The sequence below is a fragment of the Liolophura sinensis genome, chromosome 6 (assembly GCF_032854445.1).
Source record: "Liolophura sinensis isolate JHLJ2023 chromosome 6, CUHK_Ljap_v2, whole genome shotgun sequence".
Taxonomy (NCBI): Eukaryota; Metazoa; Mollusca; class Polyplacophora; order Chitonida; family Chitonidae; genus Liolophura; species Liolophura sinensis.
In genome coordinates this window covers 54,426,303-54,446,085 of record NC_088300.1, presented here as the reverse complement: position 1 = coordinate 54,446,085, position 19,783 = coordinate 54,426,303, and the positions used below count along the sequence as shown (strand labels likewise).

The following is a 19,783-nucleotide window of genomic DNA, read 5'->3' as shown; positions in this document are numbered from 1 at the left end:
AGCGTCTGAATGACAAACGATTGAGTAAAAGTTACACACGTGGTGAAAGCAGCGGAGACACAAACATTTTTTCATTCCAAAGCAAATAAATGAACTCGGACTTTAACTAGCACCGCATGATAACTGTAAGTCGCTGTTCAACTACATGAATCTATTTTATTTTTTTTTGTAGCGCAAATCCACTAGCCTAACTCGATCTCGGCTTAATTAATCGGTCAGAAATGGTTTATTTACACCATCAGTAAACATGTGTATTGACGCAATGTAACTGAATGGATTCGTGTTAAACAGATGCAAGACTTGCAAGATATATCTTTTCTGTAGGGATACATGCCAGTACAACAGTACGTAGATTACATGGGCTACACCTATATAATTATATGTAAATGCAGTCATGCACAGTAGTATTTTAAAGCAAATAATTAACGTACAGCTTTATATGGTGTATTGTATCTGGACCATGTACGTATTCCCACAGGATTAAGGATGGTCGATCGTGGGTTGTGTGGGTGTGCGCAAGTTTGATTTATGTCCCACTGAAATTTACTTTGTGAAGGCTTAAAATAGCTCAATTAGCCATTCAACAGCGCTTGTGCTTAAGCGTTACTTAACATGCCTGTAGGCTTATTTTTTAACCTATCATACGTTCAGACCGTCACAGCAGGTTTTAACTTCATAAATCTGAGTAACTCTGGACATTTCCAACTTTCCCTTACAATCTTATATATATATCAACCATTTAAAGTGATGCCAACTAGACGGTAACTATAAAGCTAGTCAAAATTGATTTTTTTTAAAGATAGGGCTATCTCAAAAAATCAACCACACATGTATATAGTGGTATATGCTCATCAATGTAACGCGTCATTCCTGTATATTTACAACTCTCCAAAATTACATACCTACAAGAGTGCATATAATCCTATAGATATGCAGGTGCACTGTGTACTCATAATCCAATCTATATTTATAACCCGTGTATATAACCTCTAATAAGGCCCACCCAAGCTCTCTCAGTTTGCCACATCTGTAGACCTGAATCGGAAAGGCGGTATAGGATGCTCGTTTTGATCGATGTATGATTTTTGGGATTATGAAGTTTATTTATGGTTCGCTGATCGAATGGTTTTTATTTCTTACACATATGGATACATATTTCCAGTATTTAAGGCCTATATAGAACTGTGCTGGGTCTGGAAGCTAAAGTGAGAGACCTAAAATTTATTATACGGAAGCAAAACTGACAGAGCCCTTTCTGGCGGCAAAGGGAATTGTGCGGTGGAAAAAAATGATTTATTCCTAAGAGCACGGCGAAGTGGAAGCAGAACTGACAGATCGTTCAATGGTTTCCCTCACTGCATAGAATCAGATGTTTAGAGATTGTACTTAATTTGTTCAAACAAATTAATGCACTTTTATTTTTATCGGTGAGGTATTTTGATCTGGGGAAAAGCGATGAAGTCGTTATTGAAAATTAATATCTGAACTTTTTTAATTTCCAAAATCAGGCAATGTAACTCAGCATGTAACTCAAAACATGCATGTACGTTTGTTCCTCCGAAAAAGGCCTCTTATCCGCGAGCCGCCACCAAAACTCAGTGCTGTGTTTGTCCTACTTTGTGGCATATTTTCAGCAAGGCGATAATACACCGAGAAGTAAAAGGGACATGGTGGTTTTCTTTTCTTTATCTGTGCATGTTTTTTTTTTTGTTTTTTTTTTTTGTTTGTTTGTTTTTTTTTTTGTTTGTTTGTTTTCTCCCTACTTTTGCAGTCAGAGTTTTTCTTTTTTTAAGCAGCAGTACACAAATTATGTAATTCATGTAACACATCCACAGTGACTTGTGTATATGTGTGCACCGGTGATACATCACGTGTCGGTTAGGATTTGCAAATTAGTACACAATCGTTCTTTGAGACTGGTTACCTGCACGTAGCCGGTAAAATGTCAGTTTACATCATGGGGTATAGGACTGATTGTAACTGGTGTGAATGCTTAAATGGCAGCTACTTACAAGCACATTAAGCACCAAGCATTTTTGAAACAGAAGTATAGGGGGAAATGCAGCTATGTTAAATGCAACTTATTAGACGTCACCAGTCTAGAAATAATCTAAATGCTGTGTTTCCATTGTGCTCTGGAAGTAAAAATGACAGATCTTTAAAGTAAACATAAAGTCTGCTATTATATACAAATAGAATACATAATATAGGACACAGTTATCACAGAAAAATATGTAAAAAAAATTCTACAAAGTTTTGAAAGCTATTTGTGATATGGCACTGACTGACAATTCACTCTCAGTAGCCATGTTGTAGAAGCCCATGTGAACTAGCCAATCACTAGCGCTGAAAACGTCACGTGATAATTGGCTGTCGCGTCAAAAAATCTATCAGGCCTACATCTCGATTGTCATTGTGGCTTCTTATAGTGGATAGACAGATATCGATGCAATAAATTGGATTTTGTGGTTGGTTTAAGTGTTAAGCGGGTGCATTTTGGACCAGCCATTTACGAGCAGACAACTGAGAGCGGCTGCCCGTGTAACAATGCGTACATGTTGGGATGGAGACTGCAGCTAACTTTGTCATGGTGAGATGGAAGGAACCCCCCTCGGGAGAGTCATTGCTTGAAGAAAACTATTGTGGCTTTCCAGAATGAAAATCTGAAAGAAGGTTCCGTTATCAGTCAGAAGGTCCTGCTGTGTTCGTTGAATGATCCACGAACATCGCCCTGACCGAGCGCCAATTTAAAAGAAACATCGGCCCTTTAAGTTGAACACGGAACAGAGCTGATACTTTTTGGTTGGAAATCAGGCGTTTTTGTTTGTATTTTCTGACATTGTCACATTGTTTAATACCGATGGTACGGGAGAGCTCCTAGGTTTTGTGACGTCACTCTAAATAGCTATATTATGGTAAAATGGCGTCACTAAGTGAGTGGCAAGGCACTGACGATTATTTGCTATTTATTTTGTTGATAAGCGGTGTAGAATTTTTAAAATATTTTTACAACATTTCTTTATTAATTAACTCATATTTAGTGGCTGGCTTTATGTTCAGTTTAAGAAAACTGTGGTATGTAAGCAATGTTGACATAAAATTCTTTAAAAAATTGTGATCCGGCTTGAGACAAATGTGACAGACCCATCGAGAAATGGTTATGCACAAGCAATCTGTCAAATATCCTTCACGAGACTGTGACCTATAGAAGTGAAAATTACAGATTCATATAGAGGAAAATCGAGAATCGAATCAACTAAATCTGACGAGCCCTTTGCTGAATTGTGATGTAAAGGGATAATTACAAGTGTCAGTTCTCTAGTGATCGAAATGGTGTTCCGCCAACAAATAAAACTAAAAGAATTAACTACCTAGGGAAAGGAAGTCTAGAAGAAAAACTGACAGACTCACCAAAGATGCTGTGCTCTTGAAGTAAACCTGGCTCTATTTAGGGCAAGTGTGATCTGGAAGCATAAATGATAAAACCGTATAGGGAAACATCTGTGATTACATATACTATATATATATATATATATATATATATATATATATATATATATATACGCCATAGTTAGCTCCAGATGCTACAGATCGAAGCAATTCTGTATTTCTGCTTTTCCTGAGATTTTATACCCAGGAAGAATTTACAGAAATCTGTGGGTTCAGGCAGAGTGTTTACGCATCATCTCTTGTCTCCTTCCTGCCTAAGTTTGTTGCGCTAATTGTTGATTTTTTTCTCCAAATTTGCTAGTGTGTCGCAGTGATGTTAAGCCGTCGGCATAAGGCGAGCGTGAAGAGTTCTTGTGTCGAGTGATTGTCTGTAACAAGAAATTTAAAGGCATTAAATCGGTACATTCCAGATTTCATATATAGAAGCAACAAATTCACGAAAACTGTATTTTATAGAATGAGACATATAGGGTGAACTTGGAAAAAACAATTAGCCTATAGCCATATACCAGGGCAAAATCCGACTTCGTATCTATGTTGTGTTAGTTCATACCTTGAGAGATTACTTTCAAATTTTTGTCACATTTTACCACAACAAGCTTGTTAACATCTGTCACATATCTTTTATTTATACATATGGGCATGTTTAATACATGCAAATTCACAGGGCGCCGTATTGTATATTTCATGTAAGTATGTGTGCAGTGATCGTTTTCCACTGTCGTCGCTGATCGATCTGGTTCTGCTCTGTATTCTCAAGGTAAGTCTTATTTTAATGTATATACATGTTTCAGTAATCAAGTATTACAACTTTGTAGAGGTACACTGTAGATACGTTATTTCAAGCAACTCTGTGCAAGTACATAAAACATTTCCAATAGCTGCTGTGGTATATTCGGGTTTGAAACCAGATTAGATCTCTGCAAGCTTGGGGTACAAGGCGACAAACATGTATACAGTCTATATACATGCATATAGAGATTTGCGTAAATGGTGAACAGAGTCGGCCCGCAATTCACCTCTGTACTTTGGTCTATGGTGGGGCATAGCCTCTGAACATGTACCATAAGATGCCCTACATCGCATCAAACGTGCTCAAATAATCCCTCTGTGGGCACATTGTCGATAATTTCGGCGAAGGTTGACAGATAACAGTCCACTTTATGTTTGAATTATTTCACAGCTTCGAAATGGTTTGTGCCTCGCCAGTGGAACTCCGGTGGAACTTTCGGCTGGACGATGGAGGTATAGAAGCTGCACGGATGGGCTACCGTGGCGACCGTCATATAGAACAAGTGATTCCACGTGACCAAAGGCTTAATTATTAAAATAACCAAAATAACGAAAGAAATCGGTTAAGTTTCAATGTTTAATTTAACCCGTGTGGTTTCAGATATTTGTGTTTTTGGCTGATTTTAAAATCGTCATTTTTCTTTTTTTTTGTTGTACTTTCGGGTGTTATTATTCTCAGGTCAAAATGCCATCTGTTTCATGGTTGTAACTTGTATGTTCTCGCAGGACACACATTGCTGAAATATATTGTCGATGTGGTGTTTAGCCTTATTCTTTCATTCATTTCCAAAAAATGAACTAACACATCATCTGCTGCATAAATGGTCACGGTATGTTTTTAGTTGTGTTTGGTCAATGTCAACCGTATTATGTGATCCCTGGCCTTTGCCGAACAGTCAAATGCGCGGGATGTAGTGCTATTAAAAAATAAGTTCTTGACATTGCTCTTCACGGGATAGGTGTAGCAGTCTTGAAGCCGGGAAAATTGGGGGTCCCTCTCAAGAATGATGGTGTAAGGGGCGATGCTAAAATTAAAGCAAACGGGAATTGTCAGCTGACAAACAAATTCAACAGAAACATCTAGGAAACGTTTAGAATAAAGTGCATTGTGTCGATTATTTGTTTGCTTTTCCGGAAAGAGTTGTGTTAGTTTTGCGGAGATGTCAGTAGTTGTAACAGGTTACGCAGTGGTGGTGGCTCTGCGGCAGACTATCATAATACATTATATAACCATACGATTGAAGGTATCCCATGTAAATTTTTTTAGCGAATTTTAAGTGTTTCCAAAGCATTCTGTTATCAATTTAGAGATACAAACGCCTTTGTCAAATTGACAAGATGAAGGGTATTGATAAATTCGAGTGAAAATTGAAGTTTATTCATTGAAAATGAGGTAACGTTTTGATCTTGTGAGTATAGAAGAATCTTTACCAACTACTTCATGGTTTACTGACATGAACTTTAGGAGAACAGCAACATGGGAAGAAATGTCTTTGCAGGGCTTAACATTTTGTTGAATGCTGAGATAAACATTTGTACAAACGATGATCTGCATGGGAGTGCTTTAAATGGAATAGGACACCGCGTTTGAAGATATATTACGTGGATATCATGTTTATAATCACCCAACATTCGGCATAACCTGGGGAAGATACATTTACGTACAGGTTTGCGATGTTTTGGCCCTTCGACCGAGGAAATCTTTGACTTTTGTAGTGTTTTGCACAAATTATGTATATATAATTATGGCCAAAGATTACGTTGATCAGAGCGAAAAACAAGTCGCGTGTTTTCAGTTGTGCTCGCATACCAATAATTCTTGTTCACATGTGTGCATTAAACAGTTTAACAAAGTTATATTTTCTCATTATGCTTTTTAACCCGACTTTCCACCTTGTGGGACACAACGCGGAGTGGGTTTTCAGTTTCAATGTTCAGAGTGTAAATTATCCTTACTTGGACTAATATATCAATGCAAGGAGTTATTTGACGATTTCAAGCATCGCTGAGTTATTACTGCAAAAACTTGTGTGTCAAGGATATTCTATCAAATGCCTCCACTCTTTAAAACTTTCCACAAATTTAAAAATGAGTATAATTCTCTTAAATACAGTACGTCCAGAATCTCTGGCACTCTGCTTCATGAGTTTGTCTAATTCCGCTTAACCCGGGGCAAGTGGTTGTATATTCATCGTGTTGAATTAGATCGCCACTTTGGATATATGAACAGTGGCAATCAAAGCGCATCTGACATACATATTTTATTATCGACAACTTATACTCTATTGTACCAACTCTTGCATAGTACACGGTTTGTATCGTGATTTCACTCAGTCGCCTTGAACACTATACCTTGTGCCGTCTTTCCTACATCGTTGGAAATTGTTGACTGCTTTTCTTTGTATGATTTCGTCCTATTTTTGTACTTTATGTACTTTCTTCGTTCTTTGGTAGTTGGTGTTAAACGTGGTTTTTGGAAAACGCCTTGCCATTATTGACACAGACCATCCATGTTGGTTGACAGCTGGTATACGAATGTCTGTTTCGACGCATACACAGAGAACTTTAAAGCCAGTTGTGTTGGACTGAATTGGCGTCATTTAGAGACTCGCATTGGCGGAAGCAGAATTTTCAAGATCCCTTGTTATGTGTTCATATAAAATGGCGCACATGTGCTTGCAGCGTTTTGTGGCATCTTTTACCGTTGCTTTAGGGGCTCATCTTCGTAGGATTGACTCGACCTCTGCAATTCGTTGAGGATACAGCTTTAATTGACACACTGAGTGACGCAGCGCATTGAAAAGACAACACAGCGTCAGCAGTGCATTTTGTTAGGAATTAGATGTAGAATCCTATGGAATTTTCATGTCAATCCATGTGTTCATCGGTCCATCTCATGCGTATTGTCAACCGCTTTTGGTTGTAAGTGACGGGTAATTCATTAGCCCAAAAGCTAGCTAGTCAATACTTGCGAGAATTATTGACCAGCTAGCTTTGGGCTAGTAATTCAACAGACAAAGTAATATAAAGGATTTCTTTAAAGAGTATTTGTTTAATGTTGGTTCAAAATGAATGGTAATACATGTACAAAGGAATGAACATAAGGGAAACAACTTAAAACAGGTATGAATGTATTTGTTTCTCCAGAGTTTAGTCCCCTGAGTCAAAGTGGGGCGCACATGAAACTGGTCAAAATATTCTGAGGAGCATTTTAGGTCGCTTCCTTATTTGTCAGGATCCTGGATCATAAAGCTGCCTTAAGCAGACTGAATTCAGACTTAGTCTTATCTTATACCTAAACATAAGATCGGGACTAAAACGATAACCCCAGACAGCATAAAATAAAATTATAGTGTGTTAACTGTTTTGAATATAAGGCTTGACTCTTCGTTGTCCGGGTTTTCAGCTGACTTTATTCAGATTGCCAACAGTACAACAGTGCTTGGCCGGGAGTTTAGAGCGTCCACAGAAACGAACTAGTAACACTGAAACGCCAAACACTAAGAGAGACAGTGTATCAGTAACAGTTATTACCTTATGAAAGTTTATGTATACATATATATAAATAGTTTATTAAGCACATTACATATATCCCGAATCATACCATAAGGATATGTAATGAGGCCATCTACCATATGCTCTCCCATTTTAAGCGCATGTAGTAATATGGACTATCCCCTTAGAGTCACGTTACCATGTTGTAAAGAATGAAAATTATATACATTTTTAATTACCATCCATGCCGGATATGGAAGACTGTACTAGGCATAATACACTCAATTCGGGATACGTATAAGGCACCCATAATTTTCATCAAACACATAAATACACGGTGACCATAAATGAAACTGGGGGCCTCCGTGGCTATGATGGTTAGCGCGCTAGGGCAGCGTAATGATATAGTGTGCACAGTCAAAAATTTAAGTCTACAGTGTGCAGAGAAATGAGTGATAGTTGGCAAATGTTCACACATAACCAATGAAATCCGGCATCTTGTATTTTTGTTTTAGGTTAAAAAGAACGCGTTGCTACTTACTGCAGCTTATCATGTCACTGGACTAGAAATACTCAAAATGCTTTGTTGCCATCACACTCAACAATCACCTAAATCTATGCGTCGAAATAGACATTCGTAAACCTGCCGTCATCCAAATGAACTTTTCAGGTTTTAATCCCAAGGCCAATTCCCGAAAACGAGGTTTAACACAAACCACGAAAGAACTGTAGAAAGTATATAAAGTAAGGAATTAGGATGGAATCATGCAATTAGAAGTAATCAACAGTTTTCAGTGATGTTGAAAAGACGAATGAGAAATGTTCTGAGCAAATGAATGAGGTAAGTATTCAAATCGTGTACAATGCTATAGTATATAGGTCGTCGATAATAAACTTTGCATCTCAGTTGCACTTGGTTGCAACTGTTTATGAATCCAATCCGGTCAATCCAAAGGAACGGCCCATGTAGCCCCGGGTTACGAGAAATTAAAGAGTGCCAAAGATTCTGGATGCTCTTTGCATATTTACTCACAAGAAAATTATACTCACTGTAAAACTTCTAGAGTGGTGGCGTTTTATTGAATTATCTTAACAAACCAGTTTTTGCACTAATAGCCTGTGACGTTGGTTGAAATCGTAACTCGCCAACAGACATGTTGTTTACCACACTTCTATGTGGTTGAAAACACAACAGTCAAGGATGTTTAAGCTCTTTCAGCACATATACCTGTATAAGGCGGGTTGAGATTGCTAGGAACCTCTGCAGACGGATTCAGCTGGTGGAATAAATAAGCCGTCAGACTGTGTGTATAATGTGATCTATTTTATCAGGCGGCACGGCTTACTGCATCCTCATTCACACGACCTTATATATTGTAGATTTCCCTTTGTACGTTGTCATTTGTACGTTGTACGTTGGACTTACATCCCACTTCTGACACCATGTTTCAATAGCTACTTTGCTACAAGACCAGGAAAGGAGATTGAGACTAAATCTGATGGAACTGTATTCAACTAAAAGAAATGTACGTATATGTTAAAGTATTTGAATATTCCTATCAGAAAGAGCGCGTGAAAACTCTCATGGATGAATATCGTGGCCAGAGCATAACCAAAGTGCCCGGAAACTGTTATGGCCATTCCACACCAGAATGAAAAGATCCTGAATCACGTACAAAAAGACAACGAAACGCTTAAAATTGTCTATCTAAATTAACAAAAACGCTTGTAATTACTCCCTCTCACACACATTAACAATAAATGCATATATACAGTTTGAATACAGTAATAAAAATATGTTTTAAACGTTTACAGCCAGCGACACAGATCTATTCACTGGGCCAACACGCGAGAGAGCGCCTGATAGGTGGCCAAAACATCATGATTCTGTCACCAGCGATCACGGTAAATAAAAAAAAGAAAATGTTTCAATTTTTAAAAGGATGAAATAGACTTGATAGACCAAAGAGAGTGATTTCGGTAAAATGACTTCTGTTTTTGCAGAGTTTCCTGGCGACGTCATATATATATTTTGATATTTGTATGGTTCCTCACATTTCTGTGAACAGCTATAGGAATGACAGTATGAAATTTTCGGTGTATCCAGTAGACGCAACATATATGTATAATTACACATAAATTTCAATAAGAATTCCTATGCTATGATCACTGCATGACACGTTGAGTATTGTTGGAAGCCAACTGTCGCGAGACAACATATGAGATTGTACGTTTCTATGCAAAAATATAAGCACACTTGAAAGTGAAACATGACAAATCTGTTACCTTTCACTGCGCCGACCATTCCATAGATGCTTTAATCATTCCGCAAAGAATGAAAATAAAGCCTCCGTTAGCTATCACTTTGGTGAACTAGTCCATCTGATTTAACATTCCGTAGGAATTTATATAACTATCAACAAACAATGCATTTATTTGTTTGATTGGTGTTTTACGCAGTATTAAAGTATACTTGACCTATACGGCGGCAGCCAACATTATGGTGAGAGGAAACCCGACAAAGCCCGGGGAAAACCAAAGACCATACTGTACAGGCTACTGGCAGACCATCCCACGTACGCCCTGAGAGGATGCCAGCATTGGCTGGGCTTGAACTCACAGCAACTGCACTGGTGACAAGATTCTATAAGTCATTGTGCTGCGCTAGTATCCAGAAACAAGGATCTTCTAATGTAAGCCTAATGCAAAACTCTTTTTCAAGACATTGTGCCTAGGCCCTATACATATATAACCCTCTGAAATTGGTATGCAAGGCTTGAAACGGCATATGATTGTATAACACAGGCAACTATAAACTCATGTAACGTTAGTAATCCATCCATAATAGCCGGACCGATTTCATAAATAAGTGAAAAATTCGTCAAACACCGATCAATCAATCGGTCAACAAATCATAACGTCAATGTTATATACGTATGCGACCAGTATATACAGCGACTTTGATAAAAACTAAAAACATAATGATTATCAAAAGATTAATCCCTTCAGGAAATGGGCATTAAGTACTGACAAATAAGAGCAATGCATATGTTGTTTTTCAAGTCTACAAACAACCATGAAGATGACCACGCAGAAACAAAATTACGCCATGCTCGGTGTTGTAGTGCATATACATCCCATGGCAGGTCTATCCTCTGTATATATAAGCCGCTCTTCGGTCAGCGTAACCTCTATCCCGGAAATACTCCCTAAAGAAGAGCCAGGCCTGTGTGCCCTAAGACTGTTCTGCAGACGTCACATGACCATTTTATTCAAGAAATTGTTCCAGTTGACACTGTTATCTCGCTTTAGTCTTTTGTTGACATCTGGTGTTAGAATGACAAATATGGCTGATTGGAGAAGCGGGTCAGTCTGACGTGCAAACGTCCGCTGGCCTCCTGCTACCTCGCTGATTCCCCGTGTGGTTGTTGTCCATGTTGTATTGGGAGTCACCTACTTCTTCTGTGAAGGTTGAGAGTCTGAGCCTGTAACAGAACCCGCCAGTCATACATACATGTCAGGTGAGTTAATACAGTGATTTCAGTCATGGTTCACGTCTGCCACATATATATACACTTCAATACTCACCTGCATGGCCCGATCATTAATTAATTAGCTCTCCTGTGGCAACATAAATGTTTTATGTCCATGGCATAAATAAATACATTAATACACAGAAACGCTATAGATATATACCATAGCTTACAATAAGCTAAATAATATGCCTCAATGCTCTCCTTAGAACGGATAGTACGAAAATTTGCGTGGCTATATATTATTACGTGTGCATGTATACGTACGGCATACATGTCAAAGTGTCGGTATACATCCTGAGTCAGTGTCTACCTTCAACACATTGCATGACTGATTGCGAGCTGATCAGCTGAAGGGGTTCACCTCTTGACATGAACTAATTGATTTCTGACCTAACCACCAGTTCTTGTATGCACATATATATAGACGGACAAGACATGGAGTTACATAATATCTGTGAGTGATTTATCCGCCTCCATGTTGCCACGGTTTGTTTTATTGCATCAGAAACCCCAAAGATGCCGTCTCCCTAGAAAACATATGATCATTTACATTTAGTCAAGTACATCCCGCTGGCTTCGATGCTTCATCAGCTCTCGTAATAAGTTTGAGGTTCCATCGCCATATATGGAATATCCTCAGTGTGGAAGCTATAGTTCTTTATTTATTTAATTAGTTATTTATTTGTTTGCATTTATTGCTGTTTTACGCCATATTCAAGAATATTTCACGGCGGTCAGCATTATGGTGGAAGGAAACTCATCACCATCCACAAGTTGCTGTCAGATCTTCCCACGTCCGACCTGAGAGGGAGCTTTACTTGAACTCACAGCGACCGAACTGGTGAGACGCACCAATGTATCTGATGGTTACTCTGTTCCCACCATAATGCTGGCCGCCGTCGTATAAGTGAACTATTCTTGACTAGGGTGTAAAACACCAACCAAAAATAAATAAAAAAATAAATAAATCAAATCGATAGTCACAAGACCCATCTTCAATACTACTTAAGGCACCAGTTACCAAAGGAACACGTAAAAAATAATATATAAATAGCAAAGCTGGTAATATAGTCATCAGTCTTGACCGATCCAGGGAAGATATGCAGTCCATATAATTCCAGTTATGAAATTTCAGTCATACTCCGTGGATAGGTGCCTCAGTCGCGCATTGCAATCATGTATATCGTGAAAAACATAGATGCCTACACCGCACCTATCCTCGGATTAAGTGGAATTTCAAGAAAACCAAGTACATCCTATCTAATTTGATATAATATATTGCGCGACCTCGTACAGGTGGAAAGTCTGGATTAAATAAGAAAGCAGGTTGTAGTGTGACAAAACGGCTTCTATCACACAGGCATTAATTCTCTCAAGGTAATTCAAGCTTTATAAGAAGAGGGTTTGATGGTCGTATCAGTTTGGATTCTTTTGTCAATGCACATATTATACGAGATCTATACTTCAGCTTACGTCTGTGCGAAATGACTTGAACATTTTGAAATATATCAATATCAGACTAATATATATAGTCTTTAGTTTTATGAATTTCAGTTTTAAAAAATGAACAATGTTCATATATATACAGCACTTACCCACAAAACTGGAAATGGTCGAGGAATCCGACGGAGTTAAATGGTACATTTTTTGCTGAGGTTTCTTCCCGGGTAGCGTAGGATGCGTTCGGCAGCCCATAAGAGAAATATCCAAGAGAACGTTTCCAAGCTCTCTCTTGCTGGACGAACTCGACGGCAGGGTCTTGTTGAATCTCTCCATGTTGGTAGCCTCATTGTTTAACCCGCTAAGGGTCTGGGGAACTGAACTCTTCTGCATTTCCTTTCTTTGAGCAGAGGTTAGGCCAGTTCTATTTCCATTAGAAACTTGCAACATATGCTTTCTCTCAGATACATGGACTTCGGCCTGGTGACATAAAGTGGGTGCCATTGTAAAAAAGATGCATGATAAGGTGGCGCTGACAGGGTACGATTTTCAATCAAAGAAAACAATAGTGACAACCAAATACGCTTGTAAATTTCCGTGTAAGCAAAACTAGTGCATGAGGTTTACATTCCAAAACAACGAAATAAATCCGATGATGATCCAGTGCAAGTTCTTGACAGATATGTCACGAGAAGGTATATTGTCTAAGCGGTAATCAGTGATGCACAAAAACAGTGATATCTATATTCCTAGAGTAAAGCAAATGGACTGGGGCTCATATAAGCTGGAAACCGTAAACAGCCGCCTGGGACTAACCTATCCGGAAGATTAAAAAACTGCTTAAAGCCAAAATACTGCTCTCATGTACATAAAGTGTCGTCATTTGGAGAAAAAAAAATGGTTTTGAAGAGGACACCTTTTTGAATAAGATGTGAACAAAATGTACTTGACCTGAAATGAAACTATTATGATCCAAAATGCAATTGATTTCGCATTTGCTCATATATTTTCAACTATAGATGAGCTTGGGTTTGATGTTTTACCTGTACTTGAGGTGATCGAGAGGACAGCTTGGCAGAGGTGGGGCATAGAGAGTTTGTTATAACTCCATGGTCTTTCTGGAAAGACGATCCAGAGCGAGACACACTGGGACAACAGTGGTTATCACAGCATCGAAACGGGTAATGTTGAAGGGTTAGACCGCTCGCCAGAGCTCTCTTCATGTACTGGTTCTTGTGCGTTCCAATCTTCTTGTAGGTGTAGGTCTCCCTGGCAAATTTAAGTACAAAAATCAGCGCCTCCAATCTATCAGGAAATCCCCATTCCATATACGCCCAGTATAACAGGTTTCTATATACGGTTGTAACTGGAGTAACATTCCAAGAAAATTAGCAAAATCTATATTGAATATATAAACCAATATGCGCATGACACACACACATAGGCCCTATATGTATATGAGCACAGCGCATGCATACATTCATTGACGCCCCTGAAGAAACATATGAATGTATACCTGTAATTCGTCATATGCTGACCGTTGCAATCGCTGTGTTTAAAGGGCACATGGCGAGGAGAGTGAGATCTGTTGTACGAGCTGCTGAACCCGCGCTCTTCGCCGCCATCGCGGATCCTGAAGTCGTGAAATGTGCTTCTGCCTGGATACAGACCCGAGCTAATCTTATGTGTTTTACTTTCTGCTGTACGATTTTCTGGCACTTTGTCGACTGTTGAAGACGAATGTGTTCGCTTATAGTTAGAGAGCTTGAGGACGGTGGTTAGTTCTCGTTGGTAGGCTGTCCCTGCACAGGAATGGGGTAGAGGACATAACCCCCAGCCCATGGAGACCTGTGAGAGGAAACATGGTAATGATCAGAGAGGAAACAGTTTCCAAAGCAAACAGTTCATAACATGGGAGGATAGGCCTTCAACAGCTCTTTCAAATAAAGCAACAGTGATTGTTCCGTGACCAACAAGGTATAGCCTACTCGAATGCAGCCCTTATGGGTTAGATTGAATGGGGCTCAGTTAATCATTAGGTTCTTTTTCTTGTGCCTTGCGAAGGGTGGTGGTCCTCTCAAGGGTTTGTTCGGTTCCCTTGACCTTTACGCCTGAAGGCCTTAGCATAAGTGAAAAATTTTTAAGCACAGCGTTAAACCTCAACTTAACTGGGTAAAACTAACAGACGAGACACCAGTATACAGGGAGTGGGTAAAGATGCGATAGCTCTGTGTGTCATTATGGAGAAGATATGCATGGGGTTCCATATTATAAGTCAATGCTGTTGTCAAACTATTTTAATGGAAGGGGTACACAGGCTCTATATTTTTTTCTTCATATGTCTCATCTCTGAAGGTCGTTTACATCCAAAATAGAACATTAGCACAGAGTCGGATTTTTTAGTTGACTTGAAGTAAGAAAGCCAACTGATTCTACAAATATACAACAGGCAAGATTTTTCACTGAGTACAGTTTACCTTGTAGTCACCCTGTCCCAGGTCCTGTGAACACAGATGACCACCGGGCAAAACTTTCTTCTTGTCCTCCTCTGTCGGTGGCTCCAGATCTTGCAATGTTCGGGTGGCCCATTTCTCAAAGGTTGGTTTGTACGCGCACAGGAGATCGTTAGGATTGATTTGGTGAATCACATTCCTGAGGTCTGTCGTCAGGTTCACTTTGGCCGCACGGGTTTCCAGAGTATTGAGTGTCATAGTCGTTGTAGGGTCATTTCCATATACCTGCATGTAATTAGATGTTCATAGAAATTAATGGTGGCCAAAAAAAAAAGCATGTCATTGCATTTATAAGTCATTGGAAACAACGACCAGGCACAATAACTGCAGCTACATCACCGTGATTCATGCTTGCAGTCGTTTTAGCGAAAGCATGCTTGTAGCGTTCTTCTGGATGCGGAATAACAGGACGTCTTACAGCACACCACTTCCACCTCACTCTTCAAGCTGAAATCAATCATCTCAAGTCAAATACTTGATTTGCTAAACTGATTTACACTGATATTTACACACAAGATAACCCTCCTTCTGATGTGAAATCCTTTCAGTGCATGCATGGATGATTTTGCCTTCTCAGAATTTAGCGTGAGGAAAGTTCGCGGGTCAAAGTGGTTCTGTGGCATTTTTATTAGCGAGCAACATATATATATATATATACTCTATGGATCCAATTAGAAAAACTGTCACATTGTACTGTAAGCCAGTTGGATGTCTCTGCGTTGGTCCCTGATGTGTGACGTAGTTTGGAGCTGCAAAAAGCCTCTTTATACTACTTCTGCATGAGTAAGGCACCTCCATAGCAAACGGATTAGATCTTATTAGCAAGCAGTTTGTAGGACTCAACTTTCCCTGTACTTTTACCCGTCACTATTGTAGCTAATAGAAGTCCATCCATGCATGAAAACATTGTTTCATAATAATTACTTTCACAACAATTATATAGTTATTCAGTGCATCGTACGTAAAAAATGAGAAATGATAAATGATAAAGAAATAATAGTTATTAGTATATATACATCAAAGCGATAGCCGTTGTGACAAACTGATCTTGAAAAAGAACAATCTGTCGGAAGGCGTACCAACAGTTGCTTCACTACATGCCTCGCTTTTTTACATACCAGCCTTTCTTAAAGTCCAGTGAGGGGGATTCAGTATGAAGTAGAGCTAACAAATTCTTGGAGGGCCATCAGATGATATATAAAAGTCCAAAAGACCTCCAGTCACAAAGATATATAATTTCCATTTGGTAAAATCAATGTATGATGCCTCATTTAATTTGGTAAGATAAGCCACCTTGTGCTCGACTGCATGCATGCAGGGGAAATTACATGAAAAACTAGCCAAGGCGTATATAGCAAATGTGATTTTCAAACATACGAGCAAACTGAACATTTTATTAAACTACTGGGAAAATATGGAAAGGACATGCTTGGGTGGTATACAACGAGTTAAACTCACCTCAAATCTCTCAAAATTATATATATATATATATATATATATATATATATATATATATATATATATATATATATATATATATATATATATATATATATATATATATATATATACGTACACAGCCTGCGGCATCGCAGATGATGTGATGACATCCATACGTGTGCATGTTGCATTTCCTTGAGCACAAAATATCCACACAAAAACAACTGTTATACTCACTTAGAAATATGTACAGAAACAAGAAAAATTAAAAAATAGAATTTTACCAATTTGTACATGGAAAATGCAGGACAGAGACAAAATATTCGCGCTGACCACAACCTATATTAAGTAAGATACCGAGGCCAGCCGGAGAATCTATAAATCTGTGTGTAGATTTCATTTAATTTGACTCGAGGCATCATGATACAGGCATTTCTCAATGAATGTACTATTCCGCACACATGGAAGGGCAAAGTTAAAAATGTCAGATCCATTCGAAAAACATTAACCGAAGATCAGTTAATTTAAGATGAATTTTGTGCATAAAAATACGTTCTATAAATGCCTCTTTTCTGCATAATTTGAAGGGAAAAGAATGATGGTCTTGGCAATTGAAATGAAATCTACCATTTTATTCCACTGCGGAAGTATTTTATCTGTACTGAACGTTAACAAATATTCAATATTTTACAGTTTATATTTCCATGCATTCTATTTATATTGAATATATTATATTATATTTACATATAGGGGCCTGTGCATACCAGATAACGTCCTCTGCAGTTTCGGGTCCCTCCGTGGCCGAGGGAGTCTGCAGATGGTCATAGATTTCTCCCGCCATAATGCTGGCCGCCGTCGTATAAGTGAAATATTCTTCAGGATACGACGTAAAAAACCAATCAAATAAATAAATAACGTCCAATTTCGATTTAGGCTTCCTACACTACCAAATTTTTATAAACGTATACTGCAAAAGACAGTTTTTTCACAAAAGGACAGACGGGTGAACGGGTTAATGAAAGCCAAAACGGATGCACGTGTTGACAACAGGACCCTTCGGCCAAAGTACAAGTAAACAAAAGAGAACGACATATATATAAGTATATATAATTGCAGAGCTTTTGTGACAGAATTTGTTTGAAATGATTTTTTCGAAGCGCGTCACTAATGCTTTAGTGTACTTGGATAGTTTACGGTTCGATGAAAGAAAAATAACTAAAGTATGGTTTATCACGGGCATATTAGTACGCCTCTGACATTATCTGTGGGTGCAAGAAAATATTTTTAATATTACACTAATTTAAATTAAATGGGTACCAAAAACATTATTATGGAGGCAGGCCCATATTCTTAACGAAACTATACCCTAGCCTATCTTTGTTTAATTCAAATTATCAAATATCCCTGTTACAACTGGGATGCATATATCCATCGGCAGAAATGACAATATATATAGCCTGATCTAATGGTGAATTTATAAATGTCATTAACTTTTCAGCATTTTAGTTTTCACTACATCTTGAGGCCTAAAGCTAAAAGTTGGAATGGCCTATAAATAAAAGAGGATAAATTTGAACGCTCTCCACACTGTCGCATGTGCACTTTATAAAGTTCTGAAGGTTTGCCACCTGTTCGACTACGCGCGGTAGTTTTTCCTTGCGCTGTCCTGTTCCATCAACTCCTTAACATACGCCTATACCGATAGCCAATGCTAATCGAGTCCTATATAGACCTCTTGTTAATCGTGTTAATCTTCAACCCTATTTGAAGTCCTTTGTAATAGGTATGTATGTAAGCTTGGAGTTTTACGTCGTACTTAACAATTTTTCGACGACGACAAGACATTTGGTGCGTATAAGCCTATATATACTGTGTCTTCTTGTGGCAGGGTGAGTCCATGCCGCCAAAGTATCATGCCGAAGCCACCACACATGACACACCCAGTCACATTATACTGACACCGGGCCAACCAGCCTTGTTCCCTTGCTCTAACCTTTCAGTGTTAGATACGACGTACAGCAACAAGTGCCAATTTCAAAGCCTTGACCCGGCCCGGGTTCCATCCTCAGTCTCCTGTCTTCGAGGCGGACGCTCTAACCATTAGGCAACCGAAACGGTCCGTTAATAAGGCTATCAATGGGCAAATACATAGACCCGCGCAGGCCTGTGAATTTAAAGGCCTATATGTGTACATGTCATAAGATTTAGAAATAGTTTTAGGGTGAACTGTGAAGGTTTTCAATCTGTAAAGAATGTAAAGAACCAAAACTTAGCACCGGTAAGAAACGTATTGTTATTGTGTTACACGGCCAATTTTCTGCACTTGTAGCTCATGTGTATCTATAGATCTACGGGCCTATATTTGATGGATGTGTGGTACGGCCTAGATACATACGTTGTTTGTCTACAGGTATATCTTTTTGAGTATTAGGCCTAAAGTAATGATCACCTCTTCCAAGATTTTTAGGCCTATAAAAAAAATTTTAAAAAATGTAGAGACATGTAGGCTTACTTTACCCGTGTACACATATATAGGCTGGGCCTATATATGCCTGCCAGTAGTACCCTTAAAAAATCTGCATGCTACACCAAGTTCCCCTCCGCAAAAACAATGCAAGACAAGTAGACCTAATTTACACGTGTACACAGACATAAAAAAAGAATGAATAGGCTAAATAAATAAACGACATTAATAAATCGTCTTCGGGCGACTGATATCGAGGATCTCGGGGAAACGGGGCCGTTACACTTGATCAATGACAGTGAACACAAAATATGCTGGAAATAAAACATTAAAATTGCTTTCAAGAAAAACAACAAAGAAGAATAGCACAATCTGATGATAATGATACCTCAAACTGATTTTTGTGCTACTGAGCCATTCGTGGTTTCTTTTCCATGTGGCGTTTCAGAATTGTGTTTTGAAAACAACCTGCTGTCAGAAAAGACCTCGTGATGAACGTCCAATGAGACGTTTCCCAAGAACATGACCTCAAGTCGACCTTCTTCGGTGAAATCGTAATTACTAAAATCTTTATACCTGATTTATTTGAAACAAGTAAACTATATTTGGGTAGATAATGTTATATTTTTACTCAAAATGTGGCATGATATGTT

At 38.6% G+C, this 19,783-nt stretch overlaps 1 protein-coding gene across 1 annotated transcript; it reads right to left on the bottom strand.

The window, feature by feature from the left end:
- Positions 1–10,730: 10,730 nt before the first annotated feature.
- Positions 10,731–19,637, bottom strand: LOC135468203 (uncharacterized). The gene is made up of 6 exons (XM_064746325.1): positions 19,519–19,637; positions 15,191–15,451; positions 14,230–14,561; positions 13,757–13,982; positions 12,869–13,193; positions 10,731–11,222 (listed from the first exon to the last, which is right to left on the bottom strand). The coding sequence occupies exons 2-6, from the start codon at positions 15,422–15,424 to the stop codon at positions 11,191–11,193; spliced, it is 1,149 nt and encodes a 382-aa protein (XP_064602395.1). The 5' UTR covers positions 15,425–15,451; positions 19,519–19,637; the 3' UTR covers positions 10,731–11,190.
- Between the last annotated feature and the right edge of the window lie 146 nt (positions 19,638–19,783).